The sequence below is a fragment of the Ursus maritimus genome, unplaced genomic scaffold (genome assembly GCF_017311325.1).
Source record: "Ursus maritimus isolate PB19 unplaced genomic scaffold, ASM1731132v1 scaffold_10, whole genome shotgun sequence".
NCBI lineage: Eukaryota > Metazoa > Chordata > Mammalia > Carnivora > Ursidae > Ursus > Ursus maritimus.
Window position 1 is genome coordinate 29,229,754 of NW_024423344.1, and position 26,789 is coordinate 29,256,542.

A 26,789-nucleotide genomic window follows, 5' to 3' on the forward strand; every position below is an offset into this window, starting at 1 on the left:
GATACTTATTATAATAAATCTATGAATTCTGTAATTACTCTTAAATCCTCACAAATTATATCATTGAGAATTCTTTTAGATTACATTATTTTTATTAGAAATGAATTTTAGCATTAGTAAATATTTAATCACCCTATTTGTACTAAGCATTCACATTTCTACATACAACCACTAGAAGAGTTAAGTCTTCCTTACTTTTACTACGAATTACTCACTATAAAAGACTAGCTTACAAGTGACATAAGAATAGGCTCTTTTTTTTTTAATTTGTGTCTAGTTTCTTCTGTCCTCAAGCATTTAACAAATTTGAAATAAAAACAGTAAAGTTTCTAGCAATAATTAGTAACATGAACAGAGGGTTACAAATTCTACCATATTTTAATCTCTGATAGCCAATGATTTTCTATAATTTTTTTCTTCAAAAATGCTTTCTATCAGTCAAATCCTATTTCTTGAACTAGACATAGTTGATCTGACACTACAGAATTCTATTTCATGTTACTCAGCCCACATCACTATACATTTAAGGAAGAGCATAATCTAAATGAAAGTAATGGAAGAGCTATTCATCATATTCTAACAATCCTCAATAAATATCACAAAGGAATATGTAGTCATTAATGCTGGGAGGAGCGGGGCTGCAGCTGGAGATATAACGATCCTAAGGATGTGCAAATTTCACTTTCACAGAAAATCTGATCAATGTCTAGCTGCGGTCATGCTGGAATCACTGACGCGTAAGTACCTAGCAGCTTCTTCATTCAGGAAACAATCTACTGCTCACTGAGAACATCTGGTTTATACAAATCTCTTTCCTTAATAACGAGAAGAATGTGTCTGAAGTACTAGTCATCTAGGAGTGTTGAAACAAGCTGGTGATCTACGGTGTTATCACAGAAATAAGAGCCGGATTTAAACGAGAATGCTTGGATATTGCCTCAATATTTCACGTTATCACCTGAGGGCTTTATATCCTTCAAGGACAAGATGAGGATTTTCCCCAGAGATATAGCCATGAAGCCCAGGCCTAAAAAGAAAACAGAGAAACCCAAAACCAAACAAAAACCTAGGTTATTTCTAAAAGGGCTGAGGTAGAATCCTCATTCCGGTTCCCAGCAAAAGCCACCCCCTAAGATGGAGCCTTTCTTCTGGGTCCCCTCAGAAGTTTCACACGGGGAAAAAGGCCAAAGTGACTGCGGAGTGCAGACATCAGGCTCACCTGACTGCGGCGCCTGCGGCTTTATACTGCGTCAGCATGGGAGCAGTGGCGCCGACTGAGCCCACAACTGAGGGCTGCTGAGGACTGCCTCAGGCGTGCTTTTGTGGCTCTTTTCCTCCTGTTGTCCATTTGGAAGGAGAGTGCTTCAGAGATGACAAAGAACAGGAAAACAAAATTCACACAAAGGAAAAGAAAAGTCCCCTCACTAAGGCACATCACACATAATCCTAAAAGCAAGTAATAAAATAAGCCTGCAAACGAGCCACAGACTGCTGTACGAAGTCTCGGACGTGAGAACAAGTGTCCTGGGAAGACAAACTGGAGAGAGGCTGACTACAGAGCAGATCCTGACGTAAACGGGAAAGAGGTGGCCATGAGCTTGTGTGTCCTTCTGGGCCAAGTGAGGAAATCAAACAATGGCCCGATTACGAAATGCAAATTTTGAATATATGTTAATAATAGCAATAATGGCTTGACAAGTCAATCTTTTCCTTCTTCCCTCACACCAAATTATGCAGACGTGTCACAATCATAACCATTTGAGGATCAAAAAAAAAGCAATCATCTATTCACAACCTCTGAGTGTCTGAAATGCTAAAGATCCAGATTTTTTTTCACAATGAAGTTTCCAAAGTAGTTAGAACAGGTAGATGATCCCATGTAGAAATCAACCTGCCTTTTTCGTCACCTTACAGGAGAAAAATAAAGTCAAAATTCTACAACTTACCCTTTCTACTTCATGGCATTTTTTCAAGGCATCCCCGTACCTCCCCAGACGCTGGTAAGCTGAAATGCATTCAGTTTGAAACCACATACACTGCATTTCATTTAGATTTTCCATGGCAGATGTTCCTTCCTGAAAAGGAAGCATTCAGAAATATAGGAAGCAAACAATAAAAAGAGATCCTAAAATCCTCATTTTCTCTTTTACAACTATGGCTACAAGTATTATTATGCCAATAAATAGCAATAAACAAATATCGCAAGGTTCTTCCAAAGGCTCCTGCTGATTCAAAATTACATAATGTCTTATTCACCCAGCTCTGTCGGGGTATTCAACACTCTACCAAAAAAGACCCCAGATTGCTGAAGCTAAGTTTTATTTATTTATTTATTTGTTTTTTTTTAAAAGATTTTATTTATTTATTTGACAGAGATAGAGACAGCCAGCGAGAGAGGGAACACAAGCAGGGGGAGTGGGAGAGGAAGAAGCAGGCTCACAGCAGAAGAGCCTGATGTGGGGCTCGATCCCGGAACGCCGGGATCACGCCCTGAGCCGAAGGCAGACGCCCAAACGCTGTGCCACCCAGGCGCCCCTGAAGCTAAGTTTTAAGCACCAAAACTTTTATTTAAACCATTTAAGACAGGGGCTCCTGGGTGGCTCAGTCGGTTAAGCGTCTGACTCTTGATCTCAGCTCATGTCTGGATCTCAGGGCTATTAGTTCGAGCCCTGTGTTGGGCTCCACACTGGGCGTGAAGCCTACTTAATGAGTGAATGAATGAACCACTTAAGACAGTAATGCTATGAGGCACTGCCTATCTTTTTCTTTTTAAGCAAATGTTGTTTAACTTTGCCTTGCTGGCTCAAGGTCACTATGATGTACACCCATTATTGCAGAATCTGTTAGGAATAGTTCCAAGCCTGCTTTCCAGGTTCCCAGTCTCCTCCCTCCATCTTGGCCTATCGGTTGATACTTTCTTCGTGTCCATGTGTCTGCTTCCTGTTCCATGCCAACTCCTCTCATTTGCAGTGGGCTGACAAAGCCAAATAAGGGTATTTGTGAAAAATACTTGCTACCTCGGGTTCAATGAGAATTCTGAGCTGTGTAAGACCTAAAGCACCTAGTTTCAATGGAGGGCCACTGAAGCTTTGTCGTAAGTTAGAAGAGTTATTTCAAACGTATTTTATGTGACCCCCAGGGAAGATGGTAAAGGTACACGTACATAAATAATTTCAGTCTTCAGTTCTTTTCACACTCATTTTTGGGTGCCCAGTTCAATTTTCAGCATTCTCATTAAAAGTGTAAAAACTGGTTCTCTCTCAGTGAATGGAATTATGGCTGTATGCTATTTCTTCCTTATGGTTGTACATATTTTCCACTTTTTGATAACTACATATTTTTGTACGAAACCTACATTACTTTTCATTTGAAAATCTTTACTAACTAGAACTGCCCAGCTGGAATCAGCAAATCTGTACAAAAACTCTAAAAAAACTGTGAGAAATCTACAAGAAGAAAATGTGCCACTTCACTGACTTACTAGCATCAGGTAGAATTCCTTACAATCAGACATAAAGTGACTGTTGAAGGTTAGCAGTCTTCCTCTCCTGGCTCAGTGGGCTATCCACCACACATTAGGACCATGCCTGGCCAAGGAACGAGGGGGCTGAACAGAAGCAGCTCTCCATTCGGCAGGACAACTTGTCAAGAGTGGATGACCAGACGAAATTCTGACAAGTCAGCTGGATCACAAATTTCAGGGACTCCTCTCCTCAAACAGCCAACCCTTCCCCTTCTTCCTCATTTTGTGGTGCCTTTTCAGACACATCCCGGCTGACTGTGGCTTGGGGTGTGTATGTGCATGCTGGCTTTTAAAATCACTGGACTTCTTCAACTTAAGAAGTTTGGTATATTCATTTTACTTGCACTTCCCTTCTAATCTCCGCTCCGGCCTTCCGGGTGGTTCTCTCCTGCACCAACACCGCTGCTTTTACATCTATTCTGGTACCATCTTCCCATCTCTAAAACTGTGCTGCAGTGTGAAGGGCACGGAGGAGTCTGAACCCCAGCACTATGTACCATGTGATACCTTCAGAGCCTCAATCACCTTGCTGCAAAATGCCAGACACGTGGTTCAGCGCTACACGAACATAAACACTACCATGATTTTCCTCATTTTGTTATTCTTTCTCCTAACCTGATACCCATCATTCTTGCTGATGCTTTCCCCCTACATCTACCATTTTGCATCTATTGATCCCATGGCGTGCGAATTTCAGAAACATCAGTCACTGTAGTTTCTTGCTCCTATTACAATTCTAAAACATGAGTTTTAGTGTCAGAGACCCCTAAGCTGGAATCCTGGCTCCAAAATGAATGACCAGCTGGGTGATCTCCAGCTAGCACAGTACCTGATCACTCTAAATATTTTCTTAACTATAACATAGGAGTAATGATATTAGAGAACTGGTAGGATTACATGAGACTATGGATATAAACTACTTAGCTCAGTGCTTAATAATTGTTAAAGCTACTAGTTCCCCTCACAAATGGTATACAGATTATTTGCATTACTCTAAATATGAGACAGCAGAATTCAGGCAGGTTCAGATGAAAAAGCCATTTTTCTGATGAGTGAGAGACAACAAATGGTCTATAGGTAGTAGCCTTTAATGAAAATTTAAATGTGTGAGATATAGAGATATATACATACACATATTCCATACACACACACACACATATCACACACTTAAATTTTCATAAAAGGCTACTACCTATAGGCCATAATAAATATACATATATTTCACATATGTGATAAATATACGTATATATATCTGTATATATGACAGATTATTTATCAATACCTACTAACACCAGACTTACAAGATGAGATCTTATTGTTTCCCTGATTACTAATGAAAGCATCTTTTTTGGTCATTCCATTTTTCACTTCTGTGAACTAACTATTCACATCCTTTGCCCATGGTTCTCTTATCTTGTCTTTCTCTTACTAAGGTTTAGTGTGTGTGTGCTTTTTTATTTCTAGGAAAGTCTTCTAAGTAGTGAAATGTTCACAATAAAAGCTCAAGCTAGTCTGTGACTTCTAAATTATAGGAGGTTTTGATAAACACCCTGACACAACCAGAATCTAGTTAACATGTACGGAAGGTGGTACACGGGGCTGCATTAGGAATACCTTAGTATCACAGGGCACAGTGGTAGCTTACTTTCATCTAAAATCACTTACTCACAAACACCAGCACTAAAGCCCTCCACTGTGTACGTAATGTGGATTTAGAGGTAAAAATTATTTATTCCCAAGTATCTTCATTAAAAATTGGAAATTAAACTTGGAAACACGGTTTCCTCATTATGCCTCAATGTCACAATTCAATGTGCATTAAATAACTATTTCAGTGAATTCTTTGTGGAGTTCTTTATAAATTCTTATTCCATCATACGGATTGGAAATACCTTCTCCAATTCTATGGTCTACCTTCTCATTTTGCTTATGGTTATTTCTTTTTTTTTTTTTTTTTTTTAAGATTTTATTTATTTATTCGACAGAGATAGAGACTGCCAGCGAGAGAGGGAACACAAGCAGGGGGAGTGGGAGAGGAAGAAGCAGGCTCATAGCGGAGGAGCCTGATGTGGGGCTCGATCCCAGAACGCCGGGATCACGCCCTGAGCCGAAGGCAGACGCTTAACCGCTGTGCCACCCAGGTGCCCCTGCTTATGGTTATTTCTGTTATAGGTAAACTTTAATTTTAATACGGTCAAATGTATTAATTTTACTTTTACACGTGTTTTCAATGCCTTAAGAAATGCTTCCTACCTCAAACTCTAAAGATAAATTATAATACTTCTTTAATCAAACTGGAACTGATTTATGTCCAGCAGAAGAATGTCATTTTATTTTTGTCAATACAAATAACTAACTGTGCTAGCAATGTCTTTTCATCTCTGATTCTGAAAGCATCTCTGGCTATATACCAAGTTTCCAAATATGTGTGAATCTGCTACCTGGTCTATTAGTCTACATATATTTTTAACCATAAACTTATTATTTTCATAACAAGACAGAAAGTTCACATGGTAAAAGATAATGTAAGGATGGTGAAGGAGGGAAAGGGAAAGAATAGATGTTTAGCCCAATAATTTTGGAGAACTTAAATTCTAAAACGTCAGAGACTATAGCCTACAAATGTTAGTTCTTTTTTTTTTTTTAAAGATTTATTTGATAGAGAAAGAGGGATAGCGTGCCTGTGCGCATGAGTGGGGGGAGGGGCAGAGGCAAAGAGAATGTCAAGCAGACCCTGCACTGAGAGTGGAGCCTGATGCAGGGCTTGATCTCAGGACCCTGAGATCATAACCTGAGCCGAAACCAACAGTTGAAGGCTTAACTGACTGAGCCACCCAGGGCGCCCCCACAAAGGTTAGTTCTACATAGAAAGAACTCTATGAGCAGTTCTGAAACAACTGTAAGAGAGAAATTAAAAAGTAGCCACAAATTACTAATGAGACAAAAGAGCTGTAAATTAAATATTACACATAAGCACCGAAGTCTGGCATATTATTTGTGTATAAAAGTATTGTGCTCCTATCTTTCAACCATCCACCACCAGAAGCGCACGCGCACACACACACACACACACACACACACACACACACACACACTCAACCACAGTAAGAAACCACCTAGGACATGATCTAGATGGGATTAACACAAATAGTAACAAAAATGAATTCTTTTGAACTTTAGTGGCAAACTTCACAAATCATCATAGAACTGAAGTTTAATTTTACTAACTCAGAAAAGTATATGCTCACGTATGGTATTTCCTACCCTTGTGAACTTGGAGCACATTTCCTCTGCTTCTTTTATCATATTTGCTCGAAGCATGTACTTTGCACATTTGGAATTGATGAATCTATCGGCTGTGTCCAAAGACTGTGCTTCATCCATCCACTTTGCAGCTTCTTTGAGATTACCTATGTGCTTTAAGAAATGAAAGTATTAAGGAAACCACAGTATTTATGATTAAGAGATTATGGGTGAATATAAATTTAAAAAGTTGATAAAGACAAACTAGAAATTTGGTACCATATCTATCAAATTTATCTAGAAATCTTTGGATAAATTACAATTCGCATTTACTAAGATATGTATCAAGGGATTACCACTGATCATACACTGATTATACCACTATGTAACATAAAACTCCCTAGGATTATTAGAGTCATAGAAATAGATTATCAGGGTCCCCTAGAAGTTATTTTTTATACAGAAAAAACTCCAAGGGTTCTTAAAGTGGCCAAATTCATCAACTACTGAAAAACATGACTAAGATTTTACCTTGTAAATTTTTGCTTTCATATAGAATAATTCTATTAGAGTTGGAGTACTAGCAATTGCAGCATTAATATAATCCAAAGCCAAAGAATACTGCCCAAGTTTATCAAAGTGCTGTGCCAGGAAATACTGAACCCAGAGCAGTGTTGTTGGGGGTTCCTTCTCCCCATTCTCTGCAAGCAAACAAACATAAAATTACTATAGAGAAGAAGGCAAAGTAAAGCAAATCACATACTTTCCCCTTAATGCATGATGAAATTAATAATTACTATAAGAATAAGCAGTAAAACCCCAGAAAAACAACCAGTTTCAACAGGGAAAGGTAGGACTTCATGCCATAAAGTTCAAATAGTAGCAGTCAGGCAGAGAAACAAGATGCTGGTTTCATAGGCTTCTAACCCCTACCTCACTCCGAATAAACCATCCTGGGGTTAAGAGGTAAATTGGTCTAACTTTATGGATTCTCTGGCTGAGAACGCAAGGCAGCAGGCCCAGGAAACTCAGGGGAAACAGCTGGGTGAAGAGAAGTCCCTAACTATCACTGTGAGACTCCACACAGGCAAGACCTCCCAGGGCTTTGCATTTCCTAGGTCTCAACTCTACATCAGGGGAAGCCAAAGTTGAAGTGTATGAAGAGACCTCCCTGACAAGGTGGAATGAACCCTACTATGTGACAAAAGCAGTCACACACAGTCAGCTGAGCTCTATTCTGTTCCCCATTCTGAACCTCGAGCTATACAAGAGTAGACAAGAAATACTAAGCTCTCAAAATGGATATCGGCAGGGAAGACATATAGATCTGAAATTAGGAAGAAAGAGGAGAAAGGAGAATTTAACAAAAACCACAGGAAAAAAAAAAACAGGTTTCCTAGTTTCCTAGACTAGCTAATCAAATGAAAGAACAATGTGAACACAGAAATTAGCATAAATTAAAACAATAAATAAAGGAAAGAGATAAGCATTTATCTTGCTCCTTTTATATAAACCATATTTCAGGGGAACCAAATATTTGATGAGGGCAAGTTCATAAATTTATAAGAAGAATTCTAGGGGCGCCTGGGTGACTCAGTCAGTTAAGCATCTGCCTTCAGCTCAGGTCATGATCCCAGGGTCCTGGGATCAAGCCCCACATCGAGCTCCGTCTGCCGCTCCGCTCCCCCTGCTTGTGTGCTCTCTCCCTCTCTCACTCTCTGTGTGATAAATAGATAAATAAAATAAATAAAATCTTAAAAAAAAAAGAATAATTCTGGTTATTAAATGCAGGGGGAAAATTATTCTAAAGAAATAAGGGATGAGGCAATGGTCCTTAGGGGCTGCCAAAATCATCAGGTAAGAGGAGCTTTTTAACTAGCAGATCAGGGTGACCACGTCTGAACCTGGATCAACATAACATCACAAAGAGAAACACCCAAAATATCTTCTGGCTCCAGATGTGAGACAACAGGAAGTACAAAGCATCACGTAGGAAGTATTCACAAGAAACCTGGATCTAATCAAGCCTATAAATCTAACTATAAGTTTACAGGAAATATGGAGAGCAAAATATATTAAATAATACCAGGAGAAAGCGATCAGCCAAATCCATAATATGGGCCATTCCGTAAGACAAATGACCTTTCAACAAATGGCATTTTTTTTTAAATGGGAGGGGAGGTTACTGCTCAAGATTAAAAGACTATCAGACTATCAGAGACATAAAGTGTAGACCTTTGTTGGAGCCAGATTCAAATAAACCAATCATACAGAGACATTTTTTGAGGTCCCTGGGGAAGCTTGCATGTGGATTGGGTGTTAGGTATTATATATGAGCGTTAATTTGTGTGAGATAGCACCATGGCTGCATCTTCTGTGTAAGTGTTTCAAACCGTTAGAGATGCACGCTAAGGTACAGACAGGTAAAACAGGATGTATGCCTTAAAAATACCCCAGAAAAGAAAGTAGACAGAATATAACTTCAGATAGGACTGGCAAAATGTTGGCCACAGGGGCTGGGTGATGGGGACACAAGAGTTCATTCTGCTATATACTTCTATGTCTGTTATTTCATTATGAAGTTTGTTTCAAACTAACAAAAACGAAAGGGCAATAACATGTAAAAGACTCATGAAGAACTCAGACTAAAGTTACCATCTGCATGACTGAAAGCATTCTAGAATGTTTACTCAACTAAGATGCCTTGATTTACATATGTCCCTATAAAGAGAGAAACGAAGGACCACATCATACAAAATTTAAAGTAATAAAAGAGTAGAAAGAACAGAGAAGTAGGAATTTGGGAAAAATGGGTTTCAATATAAACTAACTGTATGATCTTAGGCAAACCCCTCAACCTCTCAAGTCTGTTTACTCATGTTAAAACAGAGTTAACTCCCACCTTAAACTAAGCAAGATTCGAAGTGCTCTTTTCATTTTATTCACTAACCCAAAACTATTTAGTAAATAGGTATCATGTAGGACATACATAAAATATAAGCTAGTTTTATCATAAGTGATTAAAAATGGATTGAAATGAGTAATCAAATTCCAATCAATCTAATTTAAACTTACCATAAGGGCTAAAAAAGTCACACGTTTTAAGAGAGGCTTCATAATTCGTAACAAGCTCCTGGATTATAGAAATCTGTTAGAGAAACATAGTTTTAAATTTTTTAAATATTTTATTGAAGGTATTTATACATACTGTGGAGTATATTAGATTTGGAAACAACGTAGAGGTTATTTCAGGACTATAAATTAATTAAACTACTAGGGTGTCTGTTCCCCCCAGCATCCCCCATGTGAGAGGAAAGCAAGAAAAACACAGAGAATATACTGTTCTCTTCATTAAAAGTAAAAGAGAATCTCATTAATTTCTCATCTCAACAAGTAGGTTTGAGTTTTCGAAGGACAAACTATCAATAATTACTACAAAAACTTTTTTTTTGCCAATAGTTTATTTGCCTTTTGCTTCTCACTGTTATATTGTGAAGCTGTAAGCCATTATATATTCAGATTTTCTAAAGCTACTCATAACAAAAAAGTCAAGTGAAATGATCCAAATGACACGTGATTCAATGGAAAAGGTTACGTAAACTCCTAACCAGATGTTTACACTCCCTTTACTTTAGTGATCATTTTGATGAACAGATTTGCATTTCAGTGACCCCCTCAAGGAGGACTGAAAAGCGATAAGCCACACTGGTAACGTGCTCTGCCCTGAAAGTGGCAAACAAAAAGTGACAAAAATTAGAAGTGCAAGAGAAAAAAAAACAGCTAATATATACAATTGGTTTTAAATGCCTATTGATGTTAACTGTTCAGAATGAATTGGAAAATATAACTATCTTATTTGAGAATTTCAAAAGAGTAAAGGTCTAGGGCTCCTGGGTGGCTCAGTTGGTTAAGCTTCTGCCTTTGGCTCAGGTCATGATCCTGAAGTCCCAAGATCAAGTCCCACATGGGGCTCCCCCACTGAGCAGGGAGCCTGCTTCTCCCTCTGACCTCCCCCCACTCCATCATGCTCTGTCTCTCTCACTCTTTCTCTCTCAAATAAATAAAATCTTTTTTTTTAAGAGTAAAGGCTTAAAAATGAAGGAAATCCATTAAAACTTTTAATAGTATCTGACCAATGTGGTATTATTTTAATAGTGATAATTTTTAAAGTTTTCTAGTTTTAAAACATGGGATACCACTAATACTACCAGACAAAAAGAACATACCAGATGGGAATGACAGTAAGAAGCCCGTAACTGTTACAAGTGCTTTACATGTATTAAAATAATAATTATAGTAATAGCCAACCCTACATGGCATCATTGTTTTAGCTACTTTACTTGTATTAACTCTTCCTCAAAAGAACCCTATGAGGTGCGCACTATTATTAACTTGATCTTACAGACGAAAGGAAAAGAAAAATAAGCTGAAAAGTGTACCATGGTGAAGCCAGAATTTAACCCAAGCAACAAGGCTCCAGAAAGTAGCTTCTAACTTCTTGCTGTATCAATGAGTGGATGAGACAAGGCACATTTATAACTAATCGGGCAATTCTCTTGGACTCACAGGGATACATTAAGACTAGAGACTAATAGTAGGACAGGAAACTTTCCCTGATCTGATCAGTTTTAGTGCACAAAACACCAAGTGGTGCCCATTAAATCAGCCAGAGCATGGAAAACATAAAATGATCTCTGTAAATGATATGACCTTACTTGTAAAACCCCTAACAATTCCATGGCACCTGGATGGCTCAGTCAGCTAAGTGTCTGATTCTTGGTTTTGGCTCAGGTCATGATCTCAGGGTCATGGGATCGAGCGCTGCGTCAGACTCTGTGCTGAGTGTGGGGCCTGCTTAAGATTCTCTCGCTCTCTGCCCTTACCCTACCACAAAAAAACAAAAACAAAACAAAACAAAAAAAAACAAAACAAAAAAACCCAAAACCCTTAACAATTCCAAAAACAACAAAAACTGTTAAAACAAATGAATTCAGCAAAGTAACAGGATACAAAGTCAACACACGAAAGTAACAGGATACAAAGTCAACACACAAAAACCAGTTGTATTTTTATACAGGAACAATGAAGAACCTAAAAAAAAACTACAAAAACAATTCCATTCACAATAGCATCAAAAAGAAGAAAATACTTAGGAATCAACTTAACCAAGGAAGTGAAAAACTTGTATAATGAAAACTACAAAATGTGGCTGAAAGTAGACACAAATAAATGGAAACACATCCCATGTTCATGGATTGGAACATTTAATACTATTAAAATGTCAATTCTTGTCAACTATACTTCAATAAAAAAAATTTTTAATGTCAATACTACCCAAAGAGATGTACAGATTCAATGTGATCACTATCAAAATCCCAATAACACTTTGTGTGTGTGTGGTTTTTTTTGCAGAAATAGAAAAGCCCATCCTAAAATTCACATGGACTCTCAAGGGACCCAAAATAGCCAAAACAAAGCTAAAAGAACAAAACCAGAGGACTCACACTCCAGATTTCAAAACTTACTAGAGTAAGTTATAGTACAGTAATCAAAACAGTGTGAGAATGGCATAAAGACTGACATAGGGACTACTGGAATATAACAAAGAGCCCAGAAATAAACTCCCACATATATGGTCAAATGATTTTTGACATAGATGCCAAAACAACTCATTGGGGAACAGACAGTCTTTTCCCAAATTGTGCTGGGAAAACTGGATACCCATACACAACAGAGTGAAGCTGGACCCTTACCTAATACCACATATAAAAATTAACTCAAGAACCTAAATGAAGGACCTAAGAAAATAAAACTCTTAGAGAAAACATAGGACAGAAGTTTGATGACACTGGATACAATGATTTCTTGGAGATGACACCAAAGGCATGTTACAAAAGAAAAAAGACAAACTGGACTTCATGAAAATTTAATTTTGTGCATTAAAAGGCACTACACAGAGTAAAAAATGAAAAGAAACCCACAGAATGGGAGAAAATATGTGCAAATTGGATAAGAGACTAATATCCAGAATATATAGAGAACTCCTAAAACTCAATAACAAAAACACAACACACTTCAAAAATGGGCAAAATACTTGAATAGACATTTCTTCAAAGAAGATATAAGAATGGCCAATCAGCATGTGAAAAGATGCACACCACCACTAATCATCATGGAAATGCGAACCAAAACTAAAAGGAGATACCACCTCACACCCAGGAAAATGACTACTATCAAAAACACAGAAAACAACTTTGATGGGAACACAAAATGGTACAGCCGCTCTGGAAAACAGTATGGTTACTGCCTCAAAAAACCATGACTAGAACCACCAAATGATCAGCACTCCACTTCTGGGTATATACCCAAAAGAAGGGGAAACAGGGTCTTGAAGAGATATTTGTACACTCACGTTCACAGCAACATTAGCCACAACAACAAATGTGAAAACAACCTAAATGTTCATCGATGGATGACGGGATAAACAATATTTGGTATTTACACACAACTCAGCCTTAAAAGGGAAGGCAGTTCTGCAATATGCCACGACACGGATGAAGCTGGAGTACACTATGCTACATGAAATAAGCCAGTCACAAAAAGACAAATGCTATGATTCCACTTACATGAGGTACTCAGAGTACGCAAAATCATAGCCACAGAAAGTATAATGATGGTTGCCAGGGGCTGGGAGAAGGGGAAAATGGGAAGTTATTGTTTAATGAGTACAGAGTTTTAGTTCTAGAAGATGAAAAGAGTTCTGGGGATGGATAGTGGTGATGGCTGCATAATAATGTGAATGTATTCAATACCAATGAACTGTGCACTTAAAATAGTAAGACAGTAAACTTTATGTTTATGTTTATGTGTATTTTACCACAATAAAAAACAAACCAACCAACATGAGATTCTTGAAGTGTGCTCCTCAGAGTATTAACATCATTAATGTTTGCATTAGCAACACCTGGTAATTTGTTAGAGATACAAATTTTTTACCAAACCCCAGATTTACAGAATCAGAAACTCTGGGCCCAGCGATCTGTTTTTAGCAAGCCGTCCTGTTAATTCAGATACACACTAGAGATTGCAAACTGATATACATGTTACCCACAAAATCTACCAACTATCATTATAAGACAAAATTAAAGGTAACAGACATTTTTAGCCTACCATGACCAATCCCACCCCAACAATCTCACTTAGAATATCTGTAACTTTGAAACTTTCCAGGCTTAGACTTCAGTATTCCAGTTTAATTTACGGAGGCAGTTATTTTTTCATGAACTCACAATGCCATCTATTGGTAGCTGAAAAAACTGCAGCTAGAGCAGGTTTTAGGTAAAGGTGTAGTATCTTTGAATTTCTAGGGTAAAACATAATTTGTTTTAATAATTTAAAAAGTACAATGAAACATATACTGAAATTACACATAATTCTTTAAAAGGAATATAAAAAATACTGAACAAAACAGATCTCCAGCTTCAGGACTTCACAATAAAATCTGATTAAAGAAAAAAAATCAAGATAATCAAAGTCCACATGGAATCACCTAAATAAAAAAAGTGGAGAACACCAGCAATCCTGGTTCATTAGGCATACTTCTTTAATCTAAAAAATCTGGTTTCTAATCACTAACTTAGTAGTAAAGTGAAAATTAATTTTCCAAATTTGTCTATGAAATTAGTCTAAAGAATTTTATTGAGATATAAGGACCAATTTCAAGCTTACTTACCCTTTATATCTCAATGAGGAAGTAAACTTAACTCCTTTTTTATAAAACTTAATATGTAATGGATAATTTCTTGAAAACAGTATTTTGCCACTGCCATTAAATCAAGAAATCCAACCCACTTGAGTTCGTTATCTAAGATCACAATAAAAACTTAAAAGCCTCAAAATTGGCATTTTTTTTTCTAGTTTCTTTTTTTTTTTATTTTAATGTTTTTTTATTATATTATGTTAGTCACCATACAGTACATCCCTGGTTTCTGATGTAAAGTTCGATGATTCATTAGTTGCGTCAAAATTGACATCTTAAATTATAAAGCCAAAATTTTTTATGAACTGAAAAACTTCCAAGTTCAACCCCCCTCTCTTGATTTAAATGTTTGTGATCAGGACTGAAGCAGCTTTATTTTTGCTCATAAAATCTAACTTGAGCAAATACTGTGACTACTGTAATTTCCTGAAGTATGGCCCTTGACCTGCTTTTCTTATGTGCAAGTTTAAAGAATTATTAACCTTAAAGGCAAAGTTCTAGAACGCCATATCCAATACACAATTTTGCACAATACAGATTTTTTACATACACATACAAATCACATGTCTAAAATAGTTACCGCAACACAAAAGCTACTGAAACTTTTTGGGTTTTACCCAAATTAAAAAAAACTAATAAGCACAATAATTTATCAACAAGTAACAAAACTGCTAGATTAACTTCCAATAAATGTATGATTGGTAGCGACAATTTTGGTTTTGAAGGAGCTAATCACAGAGATAAGTTGTCCAAAAACTACGACATTAAAATTAAGGAGTCTCCTGCAGAGATGAGGTGTGAGGATGGGGATGGTAAGATAAGGGAGGACCAGTTCTTGAACATCTTCTCTGAATCAACAAGCACTTTACAAATTTTATCATTTAATTAAAACACACATCAACCTTTAAGTATTGTCTTTTCCCAACTTTAAGATCCAAAAACAGACTCAGGTGATTGCTCGGACAAATAGTGATAGAATCAGGATTCCAAATCAGGCCTGGTTCCAAAACAATGCTCCTTTCCCTACACCAGTATTTCACAAAGTGTAGTGCATATAGTACAATACAAGATGATTATAATTAACTCAACAACTGAAATTTAAGTTTTATTTTTGCTTTATGTGTTTTATAAAAAATTATATTAGCACAAACCCATGGTTTTATGAAAAACAAAAAAGCAATCAAATTTAGTGAAAAATATGAAGTAAATTACACTATCAGTGTTACCTAGATTTGGTAAAAATCATGAGGGAGCTTAATAAATGCACGTCAGCAGACATTATACTATACTGTGAGGTCTTCCTAGGTAGGAAAAGCACTTGCTTTTATTTTCCTCTCCCCAAATTTAAAACTCTTTTTAAACAAAAAACTCATTCACATACATAATTATAATTATCATTAACTGTTGATCAGAATGTCTCAAAAATACCGGTTGGGGTGTTCTCTTATACTATTACCACTGCAAATAATGCCTTTTGGAATTTTTAAAGAAAGGGATTGTTTGACTCCCTTTTTTTCCTTTTAGTGAGAAATCTGTAATTCTCACAAAGATACATATATTCTTAATGTAGCTCTTCCATTACTTAGAGCATCTAAAAAAAAATTCCTTCATACTGCCCCGATGCAAATCAAATTTGCTTTCTTTAGTAATTACGCCCATATCACCTTCTAAAAACCTTCCAGTTTTCTGAAAGTAAATATGAAATAAAGCATTTTAATTTAGAATTTTACTGGACCATAACTGTGAAAGTTATTATTATACTGATGACAGAATCCTATTATTTTTATAATGTTATTCAGGTTCATTTTTTTCTAATTTACCTTCACAGCCGAAGTTAGATAGGAGATAGGTGTTAATTTTACACCTGCCTGAGTTACTTAAGAATAAAGAAAGAACCAAAGATACCTTACAGATAATGCACTCCAGGATTAAAATCCAGTATACTCACTACCCCTACCCCTACCAACAAATTACAGGTATCTCCCAGCCACAACAACCAAATGATTCAATACTTCTCATAAAAATCTTCCAATGAAGTTCATTCTCATTTTTCACCAAACAAGAGGCCAAGTTTTCTCTTCGTGCCCACTGTCTCCAGTTTCAAAAGGACACACATGGCCCCGTAAGTCTTTCAATGAGAAAGGATCTTGGACTATATTCATAGTATGGGCACATTTAACCTGAGAAAGAAAGGTCTTCTGGTAAACAGCCTGCCTTCCCTTCCTGTGTGTGGATAGCCATACACTTTTTGTTGTGACACTGAGGCTTTATCCTCTCAGAGGCTCCAGAGCACTGATACCCAGCTTCAGTGGAATCAAATGGACCTGTAACAACCTACAGAAAACTTAATGATGATTCACTGTCTCCACTCAAGAGTCTGACACAGTGAATGGCTAGAGAGGAAAATGAGAAAATACTTTCCATTATAGGTGAGAAACGAAGTCCAAAATTAATCTGTACCTCCTTAGTCATTTTGGTTCCTTTAAGACACTAAACACACAAAGAATTATACAGACTATATAGCCTTGACAGCTGAACTAAAATTAAATAATAACTGATTGTATTAATAACTTTCTGTGCAAATACAGATCTTTACTGTTAGAGAAAGCCTATTTTTCTCAGTCATTAATCAGCAAAGTAAAAGACAAAAGTATAGAACACTAGAACATGTTAGGAAAAAGACACTGGAAAAAGGCAAGCAAAATAAACTTAAAACAAGCAGAAGTAAAGACATAAAAAAGATTAGAGTGAAAATCAGTGAAGTAGAAAAGGGGTCAACAAACCCAACTTGGCTCTCTGAAAAGATCAACAAAACTGGCAAACCTTTAGCAGACTGACCAAGGGAAAAAAAAAAGACTCAAATTATTAAAATTGAAAATGAAAGAGGAGACATTATTACTGACTTTACAGAAATAAAATGATAGAAGAATATGATGAACAACTGTATGCCAATATTGGATAACTGAGAGGAAATGGACAAATTTCTAGAAACACAAATTTCAGAAACCAAGTCAAAAAGAAATAGAAAATATGAATAAACCAATAACAAGTAAAGAGTTCTAATAGGTAATCAAAAACTACCCATAAAGAAAAGTCCAAGCCCCAATGGCTTCACTGGTAAATTCTGCCAAATATTTAATAACACCAATTTTTCATAAACTTTTCAAAAAGAAGAGGAAACACTTCTCAACTCATTATAAGGCCTTTATTACCTTAATACCAAAACCAGACAAAAACCTCACAAGAAAACTAAAGATCAGTACCTCTACGGAACAGACCCAAAAAATCCTCAATAAAATACTAACAAATTGAACCCAGCAATATATAAAAAGAATTATACACCATGAGCAAGTGGGTTTTATCCCAGTAATGCAAGGTTGCTTTAACATCTGAAAATCAATTCATGTAAAACATCATAGCAAGAGAATAAAACACACACACACACAATCATCTCAATAGACAAAGAAAAAATATTTGACAAAATCCAACACGCTTTCATGATAAAAATGCTCAGTGAATTAGGAACAGAAAGGAACTTCTTCAACATTATGAAGGGCATATACACAGAATCCATGGTTAATATGATATTTTATGGAGAAAGACGATATGTTTTCTCCTAAGACCAAGAACAAGACATAGATGTCCACTCTAATCACTTCTACTGACCAGTGTACTGGAGGTTCTGAACAGGGGAATTAGTCAAGATAATGAAACTAAGGGGCACCTGGGTGGCTCAGTCATTAGGCATCTGCCTTCGGCTCAGGGCGTGATCCCAGGGTCCTGGGTTCGAGCCCCACATTGGGCTCCCTGCTCCGCTGGGAGCCTGCTTCTTCCTCTCCCACTCCCTCTGCTTGTGTTCCCTCTCTCGCTGGCTGTCTCTCTCTCTCTGTCAAATAAATAAATAAAATCTTTAAAAAAAGAAAGAAAATGAAACTAAAAGAATACAAAATGGAAAGGAAGAAATAAAACTTTCTACTTGCAGATGACATTATCTTGCACATAAAAATCCTAAGGAAAAGGAAAGGCAGGGGGCACCTGGGTAGCTCAGCCAGTTGAACGTCTGACTCTTGGTTTCAGCTCAGGTCAGAATCTCATGGGTCGTGGGATTAGGCCCCATTTACAGCTACATGCTCAGCATGGACTCTGCTTGAAGATTCTGGCCCCCTGCCCCTCCCCCATCTGTGCATGCTCACTCCCTCTCTAAAATAAATATATAAATCTTAAAAAGAAAACGCTTAGAAATCCATTACACCAACTATCAACAACGTATAATATATTAATAAGCAAGTTCAGCAAGGCTGCAGAATACTAGATCAATATAAAAAAATCAACTGTATTTTACATACTATCAATAACAATCTGAAAATAGAATTAGTAATTCCACTAGAATAGCATTAAAAAGAACAAAATACTTAGAAGTAAATTTTACAAAAGATGTACAAGACTTGTATACTGAAATCTACAAAATATTGTTGAAAGAAATTAAAGAAGATAATGAATAAATGGAAAGACATCTAAAGTTCATAGACTGAAAAACTTAATACTGTTAAGGTGATCTACAGATTCAAAGCAATTCCTATAAAATTCCAGCTGGTTTCTTGTAGAAACTGAAAAGTTGATTCTAAAATTCAAATTAAAATAAAAGGAATCCTGAAGCATCAAAAGAATCTTGAAAAAGAACAAACTAGAAAGATTCATACTTCACTTCCTAATTTCAACCTATCCCAAAGCTATAGTAATCAAGACAATGTGGTACTAACATCAGGACAGACATATAGATTAGTGAAATAAAATTGAGAGTCCAGAGATGAACCTTCACTGTGGTCCATTTATTTTCAACAAAACTGCCAAGACCTTTCAATAGAGAAAGAAGAGTCTTTTCAACAAAAGGTGCTGGGAAACTGGATAGTCACATGCAAAAGCAGGACTCCTGATTCACACCATATACAAAAATGACCTCAAAATGGATCAAAGACCTCAATGAAAGAACTAAAAATATAAAACTCTTAGTAGATATATATTAATCTTCATGACCCTAGATTTGAAATGGTTTCTTAGATATGACACAAAATCTCAAGCAACAAAAGGGAAAAAAGATAAACTGGACTTCATGAAAACTATAAGTTTTGTCATCAAAGGATACTTCCAAGAAAGTGAAAAGACAACCCACAGAATGGTAGAAAATATTTCCAAATCATTTCTCTGATAAGGAACATAAATTTACAATATACAAAAAACTCTTACAACTTAATAATAAAAAGACAAATAACCCAAAGGGTCTGAATGGACATTTCTCCAAAGAAGATTTACAAATGGCCAATAAGCACATGAAAAGCTGTTCAACATCATTGGTTCATCAGGGAGATGCTAACCAAATCCACAAGAGATGACTTTACACTCACTAGGATGGCTATAATCAAAAGCCAAATAATAACAAGTGGATTATTGGTGAGAATATATAGAAATCAGAATCCTCATATACTGCTTGTGGGAATGTAAAATGGTATAGTTACTTTGGAAAACAATCTGGCAGTCTTTTTAAAGTGCAAACACAGAGTTACCATTTGAACTAGCAATTCCATTCCTGGGTATATATACCTAAGAGAAATGAAAACGTACATGTAGGGGCACCTGGGTGGCTCAGTCTGTTAAGCATCTGACTTCGGCTCAGGTCATGATCTCAGAGTCTTGGGATCGAGCCCCGCATTGGGCTCCCCGCTCAGCAGGGACTCTGCTTGTCCCTCTCCCTCTGCCTGTCCCCCTGCTCATGTGTGTTCTCTCAAATAAATAAAATCTTAAAAAAAAAAAAAAAAGGAAATGTACACGTAAAAACTTGCACACAAATATTCACAGCACCATTAGTCATAATAACTAAAAGGTAGAAACAATCAACGTGTCCATCGACTGCTAAAATGTGGTATAGCCACACAATGGGATATTATTTGGTGATAAAAGAGAATGAAGCAGTCATTCATGCTACCACATGGATGAAAATATCATGCTAAATAAAAAACAATAGAGTATGAAAGCTCACATATTATATTACTCCATTTGTATGAAATGCCCAGAACAGAAAAATCCATAGAAAAAAAAGTAGACTAGTGGTTACCTAATGTTAGAGGGGATGGGATTTCTTTTTGAGGTGATGAAAATTTTCTAAAATTACACTGTGGTGATGGTTACAAAACTCTGAATATATTAAAAATCACTGAATTGTACACTTCAAGTAGGTAGATATGTATCTCAATAAAGCTATTAACAACAACAAAAATACTGGGGGGAAGCTACTGGTATCTAGTTGGTAGAGGCCAAGGACACTGCTAAATATCCTATAACGCTAAGGACAGTCCCCTATGACAAATTATCTAGCCCAAGAGGTCACTAATGGAATTCTTTGCTGTGGAGCTGTCTTGCACATTGCAGAACGTTTAGCAGCATCCCTGGCCTCTATCACCACAGTGGTGATAACCAAAAATATCCCTTCAGGAACAAAATCCCCTCCCTCATTGCAACTTGAGAAATACTGCCCTAGAGAAAGAGGACCTTCCAAACTGTTTCTAAAACAATAGATGAACTTCCCTAATAGAAACAAAGATCAACAAACCTTGTTATATTACATTTTTAACCTCTTTATGTTAAAAAAAAAAAAAAAAACTATATCCATGGGAAAGCAAGCACAAGAAGGTAAAACATTTAAGAGTATCTAACGCTGGTGAGGGTACAGTGAACCTTCCACACACACACACTGGTAGTGATAATACAAACTGGGGTCTAAAACCTCCTAGAAACCGAAGTACAACGCTTATTGAGAACCACAAAATGTACATACCTTTTACCTGTTAGTTTATTCTAAGAATTTGTGAGAAGGAAACAGTCCTGAGTAAAGCTATGTGTTCAAAGTTATTTATAATGTTTTTTTTTTTTTTTAACAGTGAAAGCTTGGAAAACCAAAGGTCAACAATGGAGGTATGACTCCGATAAAAGAGCATGCAGTCATCAAAGAGGAAGATAAGACTATACAATAACACATAAAATGCTTACGAACTTGCAGGGGGAAAAAGGAAAAACAAAACTTTATGGTCAAAAATTATTACAGCTACATATAGATACCACAAATAAATTCACAGGGGAAAAACCCTGACAGGAATTACACAAAAAATGCTCTCCCTGCTTCTAAATTGCATATGCACAATTTAAAATGCTGCAGACATTTTAAAAATACTTTTTTTTACAATTGTACTACATCCTGGGCTAACTTCAAAAGATTATTTTATTTTCATGCTACCTGACTTGGATCATTCTTTAAGACTTGGAAGTTTATGAAACCATAATTGTTTATCAGCCTTAATCTCTTCTAAGTACCCCCTCCAGAGTTCAAATGCAGTGTTCAGCTAAAAGACTGGTTAGAAGTCAATTTTAAAAACACCCTTAGAAGTCACAAATACATGTGACCAAAACTATTTGAAAAGCATTTCCCATGCTTGTACATTTTTTCTTAGCATACTAAGTTCTGATAACCTGAACTCAATTTTCTGTGGTTTAATTCAGTACTCAAAAGCACTGGGTAAACATTCCTGTTTCAGGCTTAAAAATAACATTAAAGAGATGTCAAAGGTTCCTATATAAATTAATACATTCTCAGTGCCTTCTTTAAAAATGCAATTTCCATGCTGTATAAAATACCAACAAATGCTTCACATCTTTAGGATGGTAATTTGGGGTCAATACCAGAGGGATTTTAAAAAAAGAAAATTCTGGGGGCTCCTGGGTGGCACAGCGGTTGGGCGTCTGCCTTCGGCTCAGGGCGTGATCCCGGCGTTATGGGATCGAGCCCCACATCAGGCTCTTCTGCTATGAGCCTGCTTCTTCCTCTCCCACTCCCCCTGCTTGTGTTCCCTCTCTCGCTGGCTGTCTCTATCTCTGTCAAATAAATAAATAAAATCTTTAAAAAAAAAAAAAAAGAAAGAAAAAAGAAAATTCTGGGGCGCCTGGGTGGCTCAGTCAGTTAAGCATCTGCCCTGAGGTCATGATCCTGGGGTCCTGGGACTGAGCCCCACATCTGGCTCCCTGCAGCAGGGAGTCTGTTCCTCTCTCTCCCATTCCCCCTGCCTGTGTGCTCTCTCTCTGTCAAATAAATAAAATCTTTCAAACAAAGAAAAGAAAAGTCTGTGCCCCTTGTGAAAACTGAGAGAGCCCGTGAATGCTCAATGGCCTAAGAGGAACAAATCCTTTAAAGAGCACTGTATTCAGAAGCTGCTGCAAGATGTTATTACAAAAGTAGTACAGGTGTCCCGGGCTTTTCAAAAGCTCACACCTCTCGTGATACCACTTCACTTTTACCAAAGACCGATGTTGGAATCTTTGCTTTCACAAAAAAAGGCAAAAAGTGAAAACAGTGCTCAGGATTTGTTTTGCAGTGAGCCCGTATAGGCATCCCGCACTCTGAACATCTAGAGGGACACCACCAAGCCCAGTCTCTCAGGAAGGACACTCAGCATCAAGTCACCATAGATGTGAACTGTGTCTGTAAGCATTTGTGCTTTATCTCAATTTATTTTGTGTATCTGTTAGCAAGATGTGTCCTAAGACATTAGAAAAGCCAAAGAAAGGTCATTTTTGGGCCTGGGAATATCAAAAAATTTTCAAATATAAATTAATGTTCAAGAGATTCTCCATATAAATTAATGCCAATTGCTCTTCAAACTTTACACCATTTCAGCTTATGAGAAATTTCATAGGAACGCTCTACTTTCAGGTGGCAGGAGAAACCTGTATTCAAACTCACACATGTAAGTTCTCTATTATTTCTGACGTCTCATCTCACCTTTCTTCTCTCACCCTTGCCCAAAAGAGTAAGGGAGGAATTTTGGCAAATGTTATTTTAAATAACTTACAGAAATTATTGGTAGGCACTGTTCCATGTTTTCACATGAATCAAACACTATTTACCAAAAAGTGACAGCAGTGCTACTACAGTCAAATAAAGCATACTACAGACATTAACGAACTAGAAACTTTTTAAAAAATATAAATGACACCTTTTACTTATGGAGCACTAAATATTATCAGTTGTCCCATTTTGTTTATGAAAACTGCTTCCCCAGAAAAGAAAGTGTCAATCAGTTATACCACCTATCATTGACCTTGTTTTCAATATCTTATATTCACGATTACTGCTAGTTTACAAATTATGGGTAAAAACTAAACTCATAATTGACAGGTTTCACTACAAATATTTTAGCACTTCTAATAAAATCTTCTCTTTATCCACTAGTAGCTTTCAGAAATTCTGACTACAGAAAAGAACACAAGACTTTATACCTTAAGAAAGAGAAAACAATGCCTGGAAACAGAAGTATAACTTGTTTTCTATTTGTTTTTAATTTTCCAATTACCTAATTTAAGACCTATTTTCAAGTGCCTATTTTCTAATTTTAAAGGTAGAAAAATATTATTCTCCTTATGCAAGAATGAGCCAAAACTATCCTTATTTATTAAAATGTTGCTTACTAGTTAAAACTAATAATACTCTGTAGACCAAATGGCATTTTGTTGCACTAACTCAATTATCTAAGCTCTAACATTAAAAGCATGCAAAACAAACTTTAAAAATCCAAAAACTATGAAATAATACATCATGAAATACTTAAATATAGACTTCTAGTGTCAATATCAAATTTAAAAGTCTACAAGAAAAGTATACCCATTAAAAACAACAACCTTTATAATCTTAGTGCTTTTATAAAAGCCTTTATTCTGTAAATTTCACAGATTGACATTTCCTTTGATAGTATTTATCCTACATACATATATTCATCTATGATTAAACTAAGGTGAATATATTACTAGAATAGAGAAAATTATTAAATCATAGCATATTATTTACATGGAAATCTTTCTATCATAAGTTAGTAAAAAGATTATAGCAAAACTGAATAAAGACCAAATTTTACCTTTTCTGTATTGTAATATAAAGATTTCAAAGTAGTAAACAAGGGTGGGCAGCCTTTACTGAAGTTAACCCTCAGGAACTTATCCATTAGTTCTCTAAATTTTTCACCTAGAAACAAAAGTGTACTTTGTTATACTTCAATTGATGCAAACAGTTCTCAAAATGATTTTACAAATAAAAATAAAGCTCCCTCAAAAATAATGATCCCCCATCCTATTTTTAAACCCAAAAGTCTGTCAGCATTATTACTTGATGGTTACCACCAAAAAAGGATAATACTAAATATCTTAGTTGGCAACTCTACTTTTCCCTAGATCTAGGTTTAAAATATCTTCAAAGAACACTTCAAAAGAGAAGTAAACAAAATGATTGTGCAGCTTTAAGTAGAGAGGAAAAAGTTACTTACTATCCATTCTGAATATAGTCCCCATAGCAAGTCTCCTTCCTAATCTCACTGACTAGCACAGACTTAGTCCTCATTTGCAGATACTTTATAAAGCACTCTGCAAACTATAAAAAGATTCTATTGTAACCAGCACTATATTCAGTTAGCAGCCAAAATATCTTTTTACGCACGAAAGCAGAATTTGAAATGTTCTCCAAATCAACTAGTGCTTACTTCAATACTCATTCCGCAATCCTCTTTCAAGCACCCGCCATGTGTCAGGCACTGTTCTAGGTATTAAGGATAGAGCCGTAATTAAAACAATTAAAATAAAATCCTACCCTCATGGAACTTAACATTCCAGTGGGTAAGATGGATAATAAGTAAAATAAACTTTTATTAGACATTAGACTGAGCCCCAGAGCATTTTAACATTAGAATTAAAATAAATACCCTATTTGCAACATCAAGTAAATAATTCTATTATTGTTAAACCCTTACAAAAAAACTTGGCATCACTTTCTGGAAGCAGAAAAAATTGGAAAAATTTTAATTTTAAATACAACATGACCTTTAACTTAGTTAAAGCTTTAACTTTTTTGAGAGGAAGAGTTAATATATAAGGACATGGATTTGTTCACTCATTTTTTAAAAAAAAGATACATATGTCATAAATGGCTTCATCTAAAGTAAAACTACTGAAACTACCTCTTAAGGTTTTATTATGAATCACAACACTTGACAAAAAAATACCAACAAGCCTAAGTGTTTCTTTTTATTTGTTGTGACTGGTTATATGAGCAAAACATGCGTACTTGATATAATTTGATGTCATAAGAATTTGAAAAAGATATTAAATTTTATTGAGGGGAAGGAAAGTTTATCAAAAACAGGTTCGACATTCGTTAACTCAAGTTACTATAAAGACTGTTTTTAGATAATCTCTAATCTTTTATTAGATCATACACAAAGTGTTAAGTGTTTTGAAAATCAGATTACCAAGACAACACAAAATTTCACTCTGGGTTAAATATATATCACTACTTCTTTAAAACTCAAAAGTAGTTCCAGAGCTCAAGTCTTTCTAGCACTTTCTCTGACATAAGGCAAAAGTTAACAATATTGTGGTGGACAGTGAGATGCAGGTACTTAGAGAAATGTGCATTCTTCCACCTCCTATGTGTGTGACCCTGGCCAAGTAACCTGTCCCCTAAAATCGTCACTTTCCCCATTGCAGGTGAGGGCAACAACGCCAGCAGCCTCAAGACTACTCCTGCGTGGCTCAAACCAGATCAGTACATAGCAGTAAAAAGAGCGTCCAGCATAAAGTAACCACTCAATAAATGTCTATCGTGAGAGGCCTTGATATCTGACAGCTACTGTATTTCTATAGTTAAGAATCTCTTCCTGGGGTGCCTGGGTGGCCTAGTCAGTTAAGTATCTGCCTTCAGCTCTGGTCATGATCCCAGGGATCCTGGAATCCTGGGATCATGCTCAGTGGGAAGTCTGCTTCTCCTTCTGCCCCTCCCCCCTGCTCGTGCTTGCTCTCTTTCTCAAATACATAAATAAAATTAAATCTTAAAAAAAAAAGAAAGAGTCTTTTCCATATTTGCTGACATCAGCTGAGAAAACAAGCATTTTATCTTCATGGCTATTCTCAACTCCTCTTCTTGGTCAACTTTCTCAGTCAATTCGGACCACCCTGGCAGACTGGAGTTAAAATACAATATACTCAACTCTCGATTATCCATAATACTGAAAGCCTCATCTCCCCTTAAACTGTTATTTAGACTGTGCGGCTACGAGAAAGAAGGAGGGAGTTCTTTCTGTGGGAATATAAGTACAGATACAGAAGAGAAAAACCAAGCGCACAGCAATCTATGCTATTACCACTTTTGAACAGAGGAGGGAGAAAAAAGGACAGCTA

General features: G+C 36.3%; 1 protein-coding gene across 3 annotated transcripts in view; it reads right to left on the reverse strand.

The window, feature by feature from the left end:
• NAA16 (N-alpha-acetyltransferase 16, NatA auxiliary subunit) overlaps positions 1 to 26,789 on the reverse strand; it is a 62,192-nt gene that overhangs the window by 12,462 nt on the left and 22,941 nt on the right. For 2 of the 3 annotated variants that reach the window (XM_040623212.1, XM_040623210.1), the window contains 5 exons: positions 24,479 to 24,585; positions 9,842 to 9,914; positions 7,298 to 7,467; positions 6,788 to 6,940; positions 1,947 to 2,075 (listed from right to left, as the gene is read on the reverse strand). In XM_040623212.1, the coding sequence (XP_040479146.1) occupies positions 1,947 to 2,075; positions 6,788 to 6,940; positions 7,298 to 7,467; positions 9,842 to 9,914; positions 24,479 to 24,585 (632 nt within the window). Of the gene's footprint in view, positions 1 to 1,946; positions 2,076 to 6,787; positions 6,941 to 7,297; positions 7,468 to 9,841; positions 9,915 to 24,478; positions 24,586 to 26,789 lie in introns of those variants that run through there. The other variant, XM_040623213.1, reaches the window with a different exon arrangement.